This window comes from Argopecten irradians, chromosome 5 (assembly GCF_041381155.1).
Source record: "Argopecten irradians isolate NY chromosome 5, Ai_NY, whole genome shotgun sequence".
Lineage (NCBI taxonomy): Eukaryota > Metazoa > Mollusca > Bivalvia > Pectinida > Pectinidae > Argopecten > Argopecten irradians.
Genome location: NC_091138.1, coordinates 11,097,793 through 11,117,619, shown reverse-complemented (window position 1 = coordinate 11,117,619; position 19,827 = coordinate 11,097,793). Strand labels below are relative to the sequence as shown.

Sequence of the window (19,827 nt, the reverse complement as noted above, 5' to 3'; positions counted from 1 at the left end):
TCTGGGGATCTGTAGGGCGGTGCCAAATGTGATAAGTTTTACTTTATATATATATATATTTATGTGAACGGATTTCTCTGTCAAATTAGTAATGAAGATCACTTCTATTCAACTCAGGTCTGGTGATATCCCTTTACTATATGGTGGGACATATTTCAATTGTAACAGTTTCTTTTAAGTAATTACAAATAACTTGTTGAGCGATAAGGCCCACTGGGTCACTTATTACTATCGTGGCATATCGTGTACTTCTAAATTTATCAAATGTCATCGATGTATAAAATTGCGTCAAAAAAAACAAGAATTTTAGGGAAGCAGCATTTTTTGTTTAGCTGTAATACGTGAGTGCAATTTGTTAACCATTAGTATATCAACCAACCAATCATCCTGCAGTCAGCCATTACAATAAACAAGTGACTCCATTTGCCATCTCCTATGATCTTTAATTTCGGGTACTACTCTCCAGACGTCCCCTATTACATGACGTCTGTGGTTATGTGCTCATAGAGCTACATGAAAAGAAGATATGATTTTCAAACGTGTCGATTTTGGTGCAAATACATGACCACGTGTAGATCGATACAGCTGTTGTAATGTTACCCGGGTGTATCAACATCTGAGGATGGCCATCTCTCAAAACAGCTTCTAACATAGTCGCTCTTTACCATGGAATATAGCTTTAGTAGTTAAACGGTCTCATAGTATATATACATATAAAGTCGTGTGTATTTCAACAATAGATATAAACAAGAAGTGTTTGTTATTTTAGAAACATTTCCCTGATGAAGTCGATTTCGAAAATGTTTTATAAGCGTTTGATACCGTTATGATCAAATTCCAAACAGCTTTCAAAATTGATGATCGATGAATTCGCAGCTAATGTCGGTCGGTAATGTAGTGCTAACGAATTAACTTGTAATAGCGACACCTCACGGGAGGTCGTTTAGCGGTAATGTTCATTAATATCACAAAAAAACTAGAAACTGAAAAAGTTGTTAAAGTTCATTGGGTAATTTTGTATTGTCTGGGGTTGTCTTCATATCCGCTATAGTGTTGGGCACACATTTAACTTGATTTTATCTATTTTCATTTTAACATTTCGATCTCGTTTTTTTTAAAATTGACGGTGTTGACAGGACAATTCTTAGTTGTTTTTGTTTCCGTTGAAAAAAGACTGAGGTTATGTGTCATAATACGCAGGGTCGATAATTACATTAGGCCCCACCTTATTGATAGTTATGCGGGTCTTTTAGAAGTACGCCGAAAACGATGATGTTTTACTGCTAATTAGAACAGGGATCAAACCACGAGGGTCTTTCTACATATGTAACCGCCTTAGATGATTATTTGCACATAAAATGTTTGTAAAATATTGCCATAGCAACACCTCACTTCGTTGCCAGTTTCCGATTAAAATGGTATAATAAGTTTGTTGAAATTGAGTGCAAAGCTATTGACACAACTAGGTTTGTATACTATATTAATCTCATTTCCTATTCTTGGGTCAATCGATGCAATAGCCTTTGTCATACATACTGACCATGCAAGAACTGACGCCTTAAAGACAAAATCAACATCTAGTTCTGTTAGGATGAGGGAAACGATGACAAGGACAAAGTATTAGTTTGAGTAAAAAATGTATTCCGAGTGAAAGTTAATGACATATAAACAGATAGGTGATATTTTGGTCACAGTTGGTATCGTCAATGTATCGATTGGCATAGGTTCAACAGTTTCAGAACTATATATTGTTTTGATTGTCAAAGTTTCACATAGCTGATAACCTAATGGCCGTGTTTGTACTACTTTCACGAGGATGAATTGTATTTGAAAGTAATTCAGTCTTTGTTCCCACATTTCTCCAAAAGATATGACCCTTTTCATTCCCGATCTAATTTTGTGTAAAACCTTAACATTAATGCGGCCGCTGATAAAACAATATCAATGACAGCAATAACGTTTACTGTGTAAGGAACACACGTTATAGAGTTATAGGTTTATGGAATAATATAAATTTCAGCGTGTTGTGCTTGCATGATGACTACTGAAATAAAATAACACACGGTCATGATAATAGCTCCGTTATGTAACTTCTATCATACACACGTCTATCTACAGAAAGATGGATGTTTTATTGCCATGCTTTCTACGTGTACCCTTCTGTGGCAGGACTGTTTAGTGTACAATCGGATGAAAGGAGGAGGGGAATTAATTCTTTGTCTGTCAGTTTTTCAAAACGACAGTAAATTATTTCAACAACCAAATTGCATGTCCAAAGTAATTTGGGCTCCTAGGAAATGCTGCTCTTCAGTTAGGAAGAAAGTAGTTTTCAGACACGTCAAATTATCCTTCACGGTTCGTCCACTATTTCCACTCCATTACATTACTTGATTGTCGAGCAAAGAATAACGGTACGTTCGCCCCTTATGTAATTGTAGAGACGAGTACAATTGAACGCTCCTTCCGAGTTCCGGCCGTCTGCACCAACGGTTCCAAGGAATAATCAAGGTTTTACAACAGCCCGCCCTACGGTTCAACCTGCCGCCAAACAAAACACTGGTATCTGACTCTCTCCAGGGACAGAAACAATGTATTATGTCACAAAAAATATATTTCATATTATGTTATGTATTGCAAATATTAAAACAACTCTCCAGTGCATTCCAAATGTTTGCATGCATATCGAGATGTATGCGAAACGTGAATTATATTCATATGTGTTTTTATGAAATGTTGCTATTTTACAAAACTTAAATTAGTTTCACTGTTTGACTTTAAACTTCTTCTATCATGTTCTTAAGCAGTTACATGTAAGTTTATTAGAAAACGTGACGTTGGGCTGAATTGCTATATAAAACATAAAAACCAAGTAACATTTGATATGTTGTTCATTTTCCTAAACCACATTTGTTAGATATAAGTGTGTCGCAGTCACCCAACTCCTGTCCTATGATGATAGCTCATTTGATATGTACTGGTATACAAATATACACTCAGTTGTGACGTAACAGTGTGTTAAACATACTAAACTCAATTACAATGTAGTCTTAAACATTGGATCGTATACATGTTTCCACCATGAGGTGAGACTCCGCCGTAAGGTACGAACCCACTGTTGTGTAGGACATCAATAGAGAGGAGTGGATACACTGTAACGATGACATTCCCTTATTAGCATGTGTAATAAGCCTGAACTATTTGAAAATTTACACCTGAACTAGTATATGACTTAGTGCAAGAACCACAATTTCATTTGATATTAGTGTCATTAATCAATCACAATGTTTATGATGCTCTCATTTATTGAAATCGCTTTAAAACGGTAATGCTTTGCTCCCATTGAATTGCTCTTCGTTCATTATCTCGGGTAAATAAAAAAACAACATAGCGGTAGTTGACAGTGACAGCTCCGCGGTCCTATAGAGCGTTCGGGACACCTTACCATTGTCTTCGCTTCGGTGGGTTTAAAAGCACCTGATCACATCTATAAAAGATCACTTGATCTCGATATAGCATTAACAACACCTTCGAGATTTAGTTGTGGATTTTTCACGGCTTAAACATTTATGGGCTGGTCTGTCAATACATCGCTAGTAAATTGCGTTGTTTATAAAACAGCCCACGATAGTCCTGCTTCTAGGACGCTGGAACAAAACATTTCCTGAGGGATTTGTTTTTTATTGTATTTGCATAAAATCACACTACACGTAGATGTAAAAGCATTCCCTATCGTTCCATAGTTGTGTACAAACTTTGAGATCTCCATATAAACACGCCATAATTTCATATTTTGTTGCTGTCGAATTCAAGCCAGTCAATCATTTAAAACTGTCTAATCTTTCCTGATAATATGTATGTGCTGTCTCCAGCAAATGGGTGCGTTGTTTGATTTGCACACAATGACATACCGCCATGGAGTAAGGCCTGTTGATCTGCCACTATGTAATAGATCATAGGATGAAACATCTACCTAAATAAAACAGCTACAATGACTAAGTTTGATGTAAGGCATAATACGATACATCGACTTGACTAAACGTTTGGAATAAAACACATTCCCATATATGGTAACATGCGATCGGGGCCGCGGTGGCCGAGTAGTTAAGATGTGCCGACATATTACCACATGCCCTCCACCTCTGGGTCGCGGGTTCGAATACCAGATTTCAGATTTCAGATTTTATTTCACTCTCAGACATACAAGTATGTAACAGGAGATCACTATAAATAATATAAACATACAAGTATATTGGGCCCATAGCGCAACAGTGCATTACAACATGTATTAATGGTGTACATGCTCAATCAATAGTTTTTCAAAAACTTACATTTATTTGTCAGAACAGTAATGTTACATATAGTAAACAGGCCTTTCATTTTGATAACACTATGGTTTCTATAATAGTAACTTGGTATATACATTTCTCGTAAACGTTTCACCATTTCACTACTGCATTGAAACAAATAATGATATTCATTTCCAATATCAGTAAAACATAGATTACAAGTTCTATTTACTTCAGGGGTCCCAGTCCATCTTCCAGTTTCTATAGGTAAGTGCATGTTCGAGGTTCTGAATTTTATGATGGTTTTCTATTGGCTTTAGTTTCACAAGATACTTTTCAAATTCAAAATTACTTTTAAAAATAGAAGTACGACCTCTTGATGAATTCTCTATATCATTAAACCATTTTTGTACAAATTGATCTTGTAATCTTTGTTTTACGATAGATTTTAAATATTCTCTATTATATGTTCATACATTCTGGAAGTCCCATATATAATTCAAACCAGTTTCTTCAAAAATATGTTTAACATTATGCATCCATTTGAATTCCATGATATAATTTGTTTGCAAGTTTAACATCAACTTATATATATTACTTGAAAGATTATCAGTAGTAATCAATTTGTGCCAGAACATAATAATTCTGTTTTTAACCTCTATATAGTGAGGGAATCTCCCTAATTCACCATATACCATGTAATTACACGTACTTTTCCTAACGCCGAGTATACGTTTACAAAACTGTAAATGAAGCTTTTCTATAGCTGTAATATTTTCGTGGCCCCATACTTCTACTGAGTACATCAATATTGGTAAAACAAGGGAATCATATACTTTTAACTGGAGATCAATAGGAAGAGGGATGTTTCTTATTTTCTTGTAAACAGCAAACATAGCTTTTCTTGACTGTTCCAACAGTTTCAATTTCGTTTTATGAAAACTCCCATTATAATTCATCAATATTCCTAGATAAGAAAACGAATCTACAATTTCAATCTCTAAAACTAATAATGTGAAATGAGGACGAGTTCGAGACTTCCTCTTTGAAAAAATAACAATTTTTGTCTTATCTGTGTTTACTTCAAGTTTCCAATTTTCACAATAAATTTCAAATTTATTTAAGGCTGACTGTAGATCGTTAACTGATTCAGCCATTATAACTGTATCATCTGCATAAAGAATTACAAATAGTTTTATATACATTCCAATAGTATTACCTAAATCTAATATATATTCTTCAAACAATTGACACCATGCTCTTCAAAAAAACTTTCAATATCATTAAGAAAAATAGCAAATAAGAAGGGTGACAAATTTTCTCCTTGCTTTACACCGACGTTGCAAGTAAACATATCAGATACATCATTTACATTTTTGACTCAGGATTTTGTATTTTCATATAGATTAATTATTGCTTTAAACATTTTCCCAGTTATATTGCTTCTTTGAACTTTTTGCCATAAACCTAGTCTCCAAACTGAATCAAAAGCTTTTATAAAATCAACAAACGAACAGAACAGTTTTTTTTACCAAGTTAGAAATAGATAGAAGTTAGAACATGTAGAATAAAAATATTATCAGTTGTAGAATGGTTTTTCCTGAATCCTGCCTGGGCAGAAGTTATCAAGTTTATTTCATCAGCCATTTTGTTTAGTCTACAATTTAATATGGATGTAAAAACTTTACCGAGACAAGAAACAAGACTTATTGCTCTATAATTATCTAAATTGTTCGGATCCCCTTTACGCTTATATATAGGTTTTATAACCCCTATTTTCCATGAGCTTGGAATGAAGCCCGTATCAAATATGATATTAAGTATCTTACAATATAATGGCATAAGAATTCCTGCGGTGGATTTTAAGTATTCATTTAGAATTCCATCATGACCTGGAGCCTTATTATTACTTAAACCGGCAATAGAACAAGTTATTTCATCCTCGGTAATTTCGTTATCTAATAAATCATCAAATACCCCATCACCAATTTCGCCATCAAAGCTATTATTAGAGTTATCTCCTTTGTTTAAATTTTTAAAATAATCATACAAATCTTCTATGGATTTATCAATAATATTCCAGTGGGGCAGTTGCCAGGTACTGACCGCTGGTCGGTGGTTTTTCTCCGGGTACTCCGGCTTTCCTCCCACCAACAAACCTGGCACGTCCTTAAATGACCCTAGCTGTTAATAGGACGTTAAACTAATCAAATCAAAATCAAAGGTAACATGCGTTGGACAATGCGATTCCATGCATTTGCTTAATGACAACATACTACGATACATCTAACTATATGTACAGTCACAGCGAGTATTCTATGGATTTTCCGTATATGAAGATACTAGATTTTTAATTGTATTACCATTTCAGCTCTTGATAATTCTCACTATTTCCGTTGACTTAACGTTCGTAGGTGGCTCTCCTTTACTGAAATGTTTGACCATCGGCATTATGTAATATCTCACGTGGCTCTCCTTTAACAAAATGACCGTAATACTTTTTTCGGATGACCGTAACCTAAGACGATTTTTTTTGCTGAAATATGTAAACTAAAGCGATATATTCAAACCTGGCACCGGTACTGACATTTGTTTCATTTAAATCATATATGTCAGTGCATATTGTTGATTATAATTAAATATGTTGATATGGGACAATTTTCATTTACACAAAAACATGGCTTCATTGGAATTACATTATTTACAGCTCAATTATCATGATTACCCTCTCATAACCAGTACATAGTTTTAAAACGTGTCATCTGTTCCTTTAAATATTCCAGCAAACATTAGTACCCAGAAATGACCATGTAATGATAATGTATGTTACTAATACATTCTCATAAACTTTACATATAATGAAGTAATAGTGGATTTTGGTAAAACGTTAACTTATTGTATCAAATAGAGACAGAGATAATTTAATCACAATCTAAATCTCTAATCAAAATAAGGGATCCTAGCCAATATCATTACTCAGGGAACGGCCGAGGTATTATTTTTACCCATAATACAATTAAAGATGCTCCATCGCCGACAGAGCATAAATGATATTCATCATTTGAACAATAATTGATGTTTAATCGTGTATATATATATCTAGTTTGTTTTGTTTGTTTGTTTGATTTATTAACGTCCTATTAACAGCTAAGGTCATGTAAGGACGGCCTCCCGTGTATTCGGTGTGTTGCGTGTATGTTGTGCAAGGTGCGTGTTTGGGGAGACTGCGGTATATTCATGTTGTGTCTTCTTGTATATTGGAACTGTTGCCCTTTTTATAGTGCTATATCACTGAAGCATGCCGCCGAAGTCACCAAGCAACACACCCCACCCGGACACATTATACTGACAACGGGCTAACCAGTCGTCCAACTCCCTGTATGCTGAGCGCTTAGCAGGAGCAGTAACTTCCACTTTTATAGACTTTGGTGTGTCTCGGTCTAGTTAACACAAAAAGTAATATGAAATAATTTATTTTGCCTTTGGTGCATGGGCAATCAGTACTTCATTTCATATAGGAAATAGTGCCACAGGATTTGTTCGGGATGCAATAAATCATTTTTCATATTTTTAACTTTAAGTAAAATTAGAAGCTCAAACTTTTCAAAGGTGGTAATGGTGTAAAGTAAGTAACTTTTGTAACTGAAGAAAAATACTCAATCGTCTACTCCTGTTTTTGATAGTGAAAAATACCATTTGTCAGCGGTGGGGCATCTTTAACGATTCGGTAAATATTTATGTATGTACAATTGTTTTTACATGTAATAAAAGATGATACAAACAAAATCATGTATAGTCACAGGTTATGCGTGTATGTTCAAAATATACAGATTGCACATGTACATGTCATTAGCTTTGTGCATACATGTTATATAAAGAATATTTTACACTATAATAGATACATGTGCCTATTACCTGGTACTACTGTGTACACGTAGTAGCACAGGGACTTGGCACGAATCTCATGTGCACTTAAGATCGATATTAGACCCTTTTTGAGCTACATTTGTAGTGATATTTTGTATGCCCATATACTACTGTAGTGCAACTAGAACAGCAACGATGTTTTGATCCATTTCCGGTATCGGTTCGGCGACATGACGACCACGGTACTGTGCTTTATATAACTAATTTGCCGGGGTTACGGATGGTTCTATGATTCACGGTATGCAGTGATTGCTGAAGAGTATGAGAAGTTTCAACCAAGACAAAAAAGGTCTTATTGTCTGTTTTCTTATATTTCCAAAAAAAAAAAAAAAAAAAATATATATGCATTTGAATATCACACATGACAGAAAATACAGCTAGTTTTTCGTTCAGTTTCGATTTGGAGACATATTGAGGGTTAGTTTTAGTGTGATTCAATATTGGAAATCTTTAGACTTTCCCGTTTCCATTGTATATAATTTGTTTACAATAATGTTGAAAATACTTATGAAATTCAACAATTTGTATTCGATATCAGACTAGTGTCGCAACTGTTTGCAGTTTCAATAGCGTACGGCCGAAACACTTGTGTCTCAAATTTGAGTGAGCGGTTTCGGATTTCTTTCTTGAAGATGATGACATGAAAATGGACCAATTTTTGTACTATTATTAGAATTGAATTCATTAGACATACTATGTAACGTGTATGCGGTTAGGCGACTTAGGAAAGCTTCAAATAAAGAAAGTTTTGTTTTTGTGACCTATTGAACTCTGAAGAAATTATTAGTACACAAAAATCTAACTGTCAATGTTGATATTCAGAATTATCATACCTTGGGTTTAATAGCCAGACATAGGTACTGTACATGTGTACAGTGGCAATATTAATTTGGGTTATTAACAAGCAGGACATTCAATCTGACGTAATTTCGAAAACGATGAAGGGACATCAAGAAACAAAATCTTTACGCCCACCGGAATCAGAGAATTAGCTACAGTTTGTATCAATGTACACCTAACACAGTGCCCATGGACCATTTTAGGCGATTGTAAAAGGGAAGTTATCACTCTTTCCCAACGGTAGTAACCTGTTTCTTAAGACTTTCTACAAATATGATATCTGGCCGCTAAAGCGTAGGCGGGGTACATATTTCTTGTTGTTTTTTTTTTCTCGGGGAGCTGTCCACCTTTCTCAATAATACGTACTGTTTGGTTGGTCCATATCGAAATGAACTGTAGCTAATTCTCAGATTCTTGTGGTTACTATTGGATTCGAGGACGGCGGGACTCTATGTCCGACTCTATGTCATGTTTACAGCAAATTTGGACGTTAAAACGAACTCCCAAAATAGTTTTTGTATGTATGCGATAAAAGTTTCATAAATTCAAAAGCTTTCTAAATAAAAACTTCTTAATTTAACATCAAATATTGGATATATATGTTCGTGTGACTAGGCCTATAGGCATTGTAATGATGCGCATAAAAACAGTATACGAAATCAGTACATATCAGATGCAGGTACACAATATCACTCGTAAAATTAGAATGTATCTAATTAATAATAGTATATATGCATCGGTCAGCGTGACCAAGTGGACAGCGGCAAACGATTATTTTAAAGGTGACCTGGACAAATGTAATTATTGTCACAAGGATCTGATAATTATTTACAGTCTATTTATTTATGAACATTAATAATAATGTAATCATGGACCCACCAGAGTACCCATAGACCATTTTAGACGTTTAAGGGGTCTAGATAAAAAAAATAGGTTAACATCCTATTCTACATTGTACTATACGTGTTTAATGAAGAATAGGATTTTTACTGATTCTCGATGTAGGCCCCTCTAACGTCTGGTTTATGGACACTGTGATGGGTCCAAGATTATATAAACTGTAACTAATTCTCAGATTCCTGAAGTTAATACGTTGCGGTTGGATTATCTTACGCATAAAGATGCCATCATATATAAAGTACAATCTGATTAAAATACAAATCCTTATTATCACTACGTTGGATAAAAGGATCTGACAACAGCCCATTAGGGGTCATGTCCAGGTGACCTTTGGAAATGGCCAATCAAATTGCTGCCTCCAAAATCTTGAAGATGAATTTCAGAGGACGGAATTGTTTGGAAATCCTGCCAGAATTATTTTCGTGTATGAAGTCATCTCGCCCAAAGAAAACAACAAAGCTAATTGTGAATGTTTACTGGGACGAAATGACGTTTTTAATTGATGAAGTAAGTTGTAGAACCTGCATTTGATTTGATGCACACGTGGTATAAATCTCATCTGGACGTGACCCCCTATGGGATGTTGTCAGATCCTCTACTTAACGGAGTGGTAATAAGGATCTGTGTTTTTAACAGATTTGATAAAAAGTACCAAACCATTGCAATTTCAAACTCGAAACCGTACACTTTTTTTTATCAAAATCGTTGCGCAAAGACTGACACAACGATGTAAACAATGGGTCACACTCTCTTTATTCTTCTTCAAATATAACAAAGCGCACATCAGATTTATACATATGAACCTACTTAATTGTTATTCAATTATCTTTTATGGATATCTTGGAAAATAAACATGTTTCAGATGAAAACTTGAAGTTTTTGCTAGGAACTCGTATCAAGCTGTATGCAAGTGTCACAATTGTAGGATAAATACGAGTACTGAAATCACAATCCTAATACAATGTAGGATATATAATTAACACTTGAGCTGAATATCGGTTTGTAACACTATGCGCAATGTCTTTAAACACAAAAAGTTGGAACCTACCTGCTTGGTACTTGTACATCGAAGCGATACCGGAAACGGATCGAAACATCATTGCCGTACTAGTTGCACTACAGTTAATGTATCACTTCTTTTGGTGTATTTGAACATAACTTTGTTGATAAAAGTGTTATGCATCAGGGCTAACTTAGGTTTTACTGTTGACTCTTAAATTGTTGTGTTTGTATTTCGACAAAATCTGGGGGGAAAATCTGGAAAACCAATTGACAGGGTTCAAAACATATTTTATAGTCATGCCGTTATGCTTACTAGTGTATATAGCAGGTACAAGTACTTCACGGTGAAAACTAATCATCATGTTTTAAACTTTTACACTTTCTTATCAATATCAGAAACATGTTACTGTCAATATTAAGGAAATGAAATAATTTTTTAATAATTGATAATTATGTAGAAGAGGATTTTTTATATAGATCCCCAAAACGTCTAAAATGTTGGTCAGAGAAAACCAATTAATAGGTATTTGGTTTCACTGTGATAAGATGGTCTCCATTATTATAAATTGGTAATGCGAGGTCCTGGTTCCGAACCCGAGGCTATGCCAGTGTAAACTAACTTTTGGCTGCAGCTTATGGACTCAAATTGATGATATAGTAGTGTGTTTACCTTGTTAGGTGCATGATCCTGTTTGAAAAAAGGATTTTATCAACTCCTCGATGGCTATTAATTTAATTTGTTTCATTTGCGTGATACTGGTTTGAGTATAGTTATCGCATACATAGAGTACCTGTTTATACCGTATTTCTGTAGTAAATGTATATAATATTTTAACTTAATTAAACGTATAAATATACGATTTGGAATATCAATCAACATTTTCTTTAGTTAATGAGATAGTGGAATTTGTAAATACTGTTGTTGATAACTTGATTGGATATGCTACGGATATCTCCTAATCCGAGTTTACCATAAGTCCGAAAGGAAGGTTTTAACGGGTAAGAAGACAAATGGACGATTCCTGGCGCAAAATATACCATTCTCCGTTTTCCCAGTCGTATTGTTTAATGGAAAATACATGGACATCGGTATGGGCCACTGTGAGATATTACGGTCATCCTTTTGTCATCAAACTCAGATATTACGGTCATCGTATTTTGGAATTATAGTCATCTCGGGGATATCTTTCCAGCGCTTCGTGTGTTAAATATTGGTCGCTTTCACGCATATCCGAAATGGTGCTGAGATGCAGCAGGTACAAATAATTGTCTGTGTGCAAATGGAAATCCTCATAGTCATTATAAAATATCAAAATCAACAAAAGCTGAAGCAAAGCGACATTCACCGGCATCCATTTTTAATGACCGTAATTATATATTACGGTCACCAGTGTGTACACGGTGAATCTGGCATGAACACAGTTTACTTATATTGGAAGATAAGGTCTATAGGTATACATAAATAATTAACTTACTGATGTCTGTTTGATAAATACATTGGCATTCTTTATAATACCATAAAAGCTACCACCATAACCAATCACGAGAACAAATCATCGTTTGAACTATGGCTTCCCAATCTGTTTCAATTGAAACAGCGATTTGTTGTGTTCTCGCGATGGCAGGCATTAAAAAAAGTAAGGAAAACAAGATTGAAAACAATATGGCAAAATACAATACAAACATCAGTGAGTAAAACGTAGCATAAGGATTATTACCTTATCAAAGTTATCGAGAATACGCTTGTGATTTTATTTGGGAAAATGAGAAAACATTAAATTCGACCAAGGGGTTAGTATGAAACTTGCTCATTTTCGATTGTCTGCTGAAAAATGATATTATCACATATACCTAACAGGCCGCCTACGAGCACCTCTATCTAACCTATCTAAATGGTGTGGTATAGTTGTAAAACATGTGGCTGTAGGTGTTCCAAGCATCACTGGCTAGGTATGATCTGGGCTGTTTTGGCCCTCATGTATTATTATATTCTTTCTGAAGCTCGTCAACAATTACCAAGCATCAGACAGTAAGGCGAGAGACCACTAAGGTTTAGAGATGCCTTTGTTTATTTTATTCGTCATGTATATGGAAAAGAAAGACCAATTTGCACACCTTTTCCGCGATTTATACCCAAAAAAGTATATCCGATGTGTATAGATTACGTAAAAATTGATTAATTGTTGACCATTGCTGGTTAATAACATGACATTCTACAAATAAGTCTGAGCTTTGTTCTCGGGATCACAATAAACATTTGTTTTTATGTATTTGTAGCTTATATACCAGAAATATTAGTTATTTTCTTGCAGGGAATAATTCAAGCTTAACTTTCTGTCACCTTTTTGTTTAGAACGAGGTAACCAACAACATGCATACAAGAAACATGCCTATCTCTTAACATTTATATAGGACAAGGGAACCAACAATATGCATAAAAGAAGCATTCCTATCTCTTAATATCCATATAAGACAAGGGAACCAACAACATGCATAAAAGAAGCATTCCTATCCCTTAACATTTATATAGGACAAGGACACCATCAACATGCATAAAAGAAACATTCCTATCTCTTAACATTTATATAGGACAAGGGAACCATCATCAAAATGCATAAAAGAAGCATTCCTATCTCTTAATATTCATATAGGACAAGGGAACCAACAATATGCATAAAAGAAGCATTCCTATCTCTTAATATGCATAAAGGACAAGGGAACCATCATCAAAATGCATAAAAGAAGCATTCCTATCTCTTAATATTCATATAGGACAAGGGAACCAACAATATGCATAAAAGAAGCATTCCTATCTCTTAATATGCATAAAGGACAAGGGAACCAACAATATGCATAAAAGAAGCATACCTATCTCTTAACATTCATATAGGACAAGGTAACCAACAGCATGCATAAGATTCATATAGGACAAGGTAACCAACAGCATGCATAAGAAGCACGCGAAACACATTTATAAGTACAAAAGACTGTATTCTCTTACATTTATTGTACTCTCAACGTGAAGCATGAAGTCGAATTTCTTCTTTGTAGCTGTGTCTTTCCTCCGAAATCTAGCCAAACACACACATGTTTTAAACATATCTTCTGCATGCAATGGATTGACTTTCTGAAACCTTTTTTCTCTCCTTATATATTCGTATGAGAATGGACGGAGGTGACGTTTTAAGAGGCACGTGTTTCCTTCAGGCGTGTCAATGATTTCCTTGTCCTTAATATAATATATGCACATTACGCCTACCATCGCCCCTTCCGACTATGTTATTACAAATCCAGGTGGTACAGAAAACAAGCAAATGAATGTTCAGCAAACGCGTCCACATTATATTCTGCAAAGTCATATTCATGTAAAAAAGAGATCTCTATGAATTCAAGTCATACTTTACAAGCTGGCAAGACTTCACTATTATGTATAAAAATAAAATCCTTTTTTTTTTCATTTTCTCATCTTGCACTGTCTTTCAAAATCTTCTTACTGTCTTACTTGGCACCTCTTCAATGTTTTTGACTAGCGTAGAGAGCTCGCCCCTTTACCAGAAAATATCTCTGTTCTGTCCTCTTATCAGGACACACCACTGTGTATAAAATAGGTAGTATTCAACATTATTCCTGGGCGAATGTTTTTGTCTATGTTTCAATGCCAAATAAGCAAACTTTCCGCAATTATAAGGGAATTTAAAACAAGAACATCGCCAATGATCAAGCTCAAAATGTGTTTTTGTGTATTTATATTAATTCATACGATAACACGTTGCAGAGGGTGTCCGTCTTAGACTCAATTTGATGCAAGAACGAAAGACAAAATGTGAGTACCTAAGCGGCCGTGACGGGTTAACCGCACTGGACACGACACATCTCTACGCCGTACCACGTAAGTCACCACCTGTTCACCAATACACAGATACTGAAGATATTTATATGTACTCCGATGAGCCATATGCGTTTAAAATATTAATCGGAGACCTGTTCATCAAATATTGACCAATGCCGTTGATTTTGCTAACATTAACATTGAGAGATATTCAACAATCAAAAGTACTTTTGAATTATTAGAAAGACAAACCTTCTTATGTCAATTTCATTTCAGCAAAATTTGATTTCAATTAAAGTGAATTAATAATACATTGTTATGTCGAAACCGGAGGCTATGTTTTAACGGACATATTATAAAGTTATTGGAATTCAATGATTCAGTATTGTAGGTACGTTTAGAGGATTAGTTGTGTAAAATACGTATGTGGACAATTACGGTAAATTCATTATTTCGAGTATTTGGCATTCGAACGGATTAATATATCAATATCTCATATTCAGTAAAATGTCACATATTCTGAAGTAGTATTTTTGCTTTTTGTAAACTACTTTGTTATGTTTTGTCATGATATTTACACTGTTTCAGATTTGGAGAGAGCTGCAAGTGCTTTCGCGTTACTCTGCATGTTGTCCATGGTAACGGGCCTTGTGACAGGAGGATACGGGTTATTAGGACGACAGACTCGGGTGCTCGTGCTTGCCTCGTGCTGTTCACTTGTCGCCGGTGAGTAGATGAATTTGACGTCTTGAACAAGATCTGCAGGCGTAAATGTCATCGGGTCAGAAGAGAGTATCACAGTTCAAATAACTTGCGAAATGTACTTCAAAATTTCCGTTGACATCTCACTACATGTCTCGCTTGCAGTCTCAGTTTCTGTGATATAACACAGTAGTGCAAATAGTTTTCACGCCTTAGAAAGGTTCAGCTATACATTATTTGAATTGAAATAAAAAAGACGAAGAATAGTGTAAATCCATAACTAAGATCGATTAAATCAAGCAAAATGTATGGACAGGAAAGATAATAAGACAATAAAATATATCATTATTGCGACGTGAGGCAAAACCATTAACAATTTCGATCAGAGTACGATATATCTTTCTCCCTCAATTCATTGATCAGTCATCGTTTTCAGTCGTGATACATTTTCTGTCAAAACCAAGGATATGGCAGATTTCGCGCGCTAACCTTTTGAAGTGGAAGTACACTGGACGTATATTGCGTTTAACGTCATCAATATTTTGACGTCAAGTTGATCGACCCATGGCTATGTTTTTTTCTGAATATTATGTTATCATTTTCATGTGTATGTGTGACACATAAAATACTCCCATACCTTGGGTGTGGTACAACAATTTTTAATCCTCGGGGATTTGTGAATGTCTGAGGATTGAAATACCCATATACCTCTAAGGCATGGAATGATTCTAAAAATCGTCCCCAGGGTAAAGAAACCTGTGCGCTCAGTTCTATGCAGCCATGGCAATATAACTATAATATCACACAATGCTGAAGTCACGTCATTATCATCCCAATGCAGAATATGACGATTGCAAATTAAGCAGAAAATGAAAAAGTTAAGAAAAGGTGAAATAACCATTCACCTCCTGCTTTGAAATTGTGACAATGTAATTCTCAACCATCGGTTAATTTCTGTCTAAGTAGCAAATACGTGAACTCGACCAATAGCGCCATTGGGTCAACTATTGTTTTGTTTATATATTTATTTTTACATACGTGAAATGGGGAATATTCGCAACGTTGATTTCTTCATTTTATTCATATCGAGTATAGATGTATTGTTACATGATACACGTTATTCATGAATTCAGTGCATTCAAACGGAAGTCTTGTCATATATATTGTGCGCATGTCAACAACACAATTTATCTTCGATATGCTGATCACTGTTTCTTTTCAGTGAATTTCAATAAAAATGTTACGACAAACAGTGTTTCTAAATAATACAAAATGTTAAAGTCTGGCTTATTATGTACAGACTCAATACGATGCATTATTCATACACTTGCCACATACACCAGTGTTGCGGAATTTCAAAATGGCGCATTTTACATTCTGAATAATAAGGTCTCAGTCGATATCTGTTACATTATCATCAAAGAGAATTTAGAAAGAGGATTAAACATAAAAACGATACGCATGGCTGACTACATGTCTCGGTATGATCAAAGTCAGCTCCTGTTACAAAATATGTACGGAGACGGTCTGTGCCAACGGTCCGTTAACGGCGGTTCAGAATCGCTCTGTTCTGTTCTGTAACGCTGTGATATAGCATACTGACGTCAATTGCAGATATTCTTTTTAACCTTTTTATTTTAGAACAGTTAAGCATGCGTCAGTAGATTTAGAATCCTCTTTAACACGGGTGCTAGGCAGATTGCTTATATTGTAATAGTAAGATGACTATGAAAGAATAGGTACAACGATATCGCGTTGTCTGCCACACTTTGTATAGCAACACATTGTGGCTCTATCCCAAGGCTTATTTCAATTGGAACAATATTGTCGCTGTATTTGATGTCCTCAATATTTTCACAGTTTGTAATGAGATTGATATGTTTATTTTGGTCTAAGTTATATTTATCTGCCTTTTCTGTCTTTATTTTTAGTTCTATCACTCCAAATATAGCAGCATCCGGTGTAGAGCTGAGTATTCCCGTGATAATGCTCAAGGTTCTGCACTGCTAATCAAGTGCACTTATTAAAAGCTATATATGGAAGGCAATTTCACCTTAAATAGTCACACAGGCGATAGAAAAAACATAAAGAGAATACGTCCACCATGCATGCCATTTCCAGTTAGTAGGTTAAACGTGAACCTTCTCACACTGATGATCATGTGTTTATACGAAAATATTTCTAATCAAAAGAATCTGGACTTTTATTAGTTTACAAAATATTCTCACGTGGGTTATTCCCTCTATAAATAAATCAAATGATAATTAACGTTCTAGAAATGACCGTTATCAAATGAAAAAGAAACATATTGCATCATTTCATATATGATCTGATTTGGTAGTGTATCTGTATACATGCTTACAGTACAAACAATGTATATAGTGTATATCATTTCGGAATATATTCTAAGGCCATGACATATTAACTCATCGGTTGACATCTCTTCCAGGTCTTCTGTTGACGTTAGCGATAGCTCTGTTCCATGGTAAATGCCACATCCTTCGTCGGACAGAAATCCTTGCCGGCTACCTCATTCCTCACAAAAAGGTAATCAACGAATCCCGGACTTACAGCTTTGGCTGGTCATTTGGTCTCGCCTGGATTTGTGTGTTTCTGTGTTTTACGTCATCATTTGTGTGGCTTTACAAAGCGCAAGATCCACGACACTCCCGTAGTCCTGGCTCAAATTACGTCAGGCATAGGACGTACACAAGTCCTGATTACGTCACATATATGGACGAAAATGATATTTTTGAATAATATAGCATTTAAATCTTCCTTTTTATAACCCTTTTGAGACTGTTTGAGTTTGTTTCATTGACTTCATTAAATGCAATATACTTATGAATACAATACGCTTAACATAATATGCATAATGGAAAAATGATAAATCATGATATTTTTCATATAGATCTGTATGTGCAGGACACATGTCAAAGTCTAAATTGCAAAACCACAGTTATAAGTTGTGTATGACAGCAATATTTATCTTCATTGTCCAACACTTTTAGACACATTATCATCCTTAAGACGATGATACCTATTTTATCTCCTTCTTTGTTTCTTAATTAGTTTCTGGATGTTGTGGAATTTCAAATGTAATTATTGTACATATAATATATTTCTATTTACAAATACTTCACTGAATGACATTTCACGTGAACAATCTGAGAATAATCAAAGTTGTTTTTGGTTTACATTTGACAGCATTTAACTACGTATGTAATTTACTGTGAAAACATGTATATACTATTTACATAGCTCGCCTGCGTTACTATGGAAACGAAACACTTGTGACCTAAACTTTATGGAACTCAGGCATTCTCATATGATAAATAAGGAATCCAATTTAAAAAAAGGAAATCCCTTCTTAGGAAAATGCTTATTTTACGCAATACTCAAAAGAAAGTGTTTGACTTAAATAACTTCTTTACTTGTCCGATCATTTCAAAGCTCATGCTTCCTCTTAGAAAATATATAAGGGAGACAATAGAAAATTGTGATATACATAAGTCTTTAACATGATTTAAGTACAATATATTTATTTTACGCCCTCACAGTTTTCATGTAAAATCAACCGGGCAGCATAGTGCTTGGTCTTCAATTTGTTTGTCTTTGTCTGTCGATGATAATGGACTGTGTTAAAATGATAAAACCACAATGGCGCTGTGTTCTTTTTGGTTTCACTATTACAGATGAATGGTCTAAGATTAAAAAAAATCATTAAGAGGTTATCCCGAATCTTAAATTCTATCACAGGAAACGTAAATATGTAGCTACAATAGTGGTGTATATAGTTATAAAATATCGCTCATCAACTACCAAAGCTATGCATTCATTTAAATGACAAGTGAAAGACAAAAAGAAGGAATCAAGGATATATATAATATGCAACTGACGTAGGGTGGAAAGAGGATATAGATACGACAAAGGATATAGGAAAGACATATTTTATATGGAAGAAATACTGAACACAATTCAGGGACAGAGTGAGTACGTATGGTTGGTGGTGGCTCAATTCCTCCAATAATAAACATTGTAATTATTACTTTTTTGATTTTTATAAAAATTGTTACAATTATGAATGCAATAAATTTGAAAAGATATTCTAGTAGTTTGTTCTCTCTATGTTTATTTTTTTTTCGGTCGTCGTGCTTGTTTAAACATGTACAAATTGGATCGGATTTTATAAATGTAAAATCTTAAATTATCCTCATTTCATATGAGATTTTATGAAACGAGACTTAGAAGGTTTCATTTTAAACTAAAACTTTGAGACGAGATTCATAAAATCTCATATGAAATGAACACAAATTGAAATGTATCATATTACTAAAACAA

At 34.6% G+C, this 19,827-nt stretch overlaps 1 protein-coding gene across 1 annotated transcript in view; it reads left to right on the top strand.

Moving 5' to 3' along the window:
* The window catches only part of LOC138322846 (uncharacterized), a 37,447-nt gene extending 17,855 nt beyond the window's left edge, over positions 1 to 19,592 (top strand). Inside the window, exons 2-4 of the mRNA XM_069266985.1 lie at positions 14,731 to 14,844; positions 15,373 to 15,510; positions 17,936 to 19,592. Coding sequence (XP_069123086.1) covers positions 14,731 to 14,844; positions 15,373 to 15,510; positions 17,936 to 18,246 — 563 coding nt within the window. The 3' untranslated portion in view covers positions 18,247 to 19,592. The remainder of the gene's footprint in view (positions 1 to 14,730; positions 14,845 to 15,372; positions 15,511 to 17,935) is intronic.
* The last annotated feature ends 235 nt before the right edge of the window (positions 19,593 to 19,827 follow it).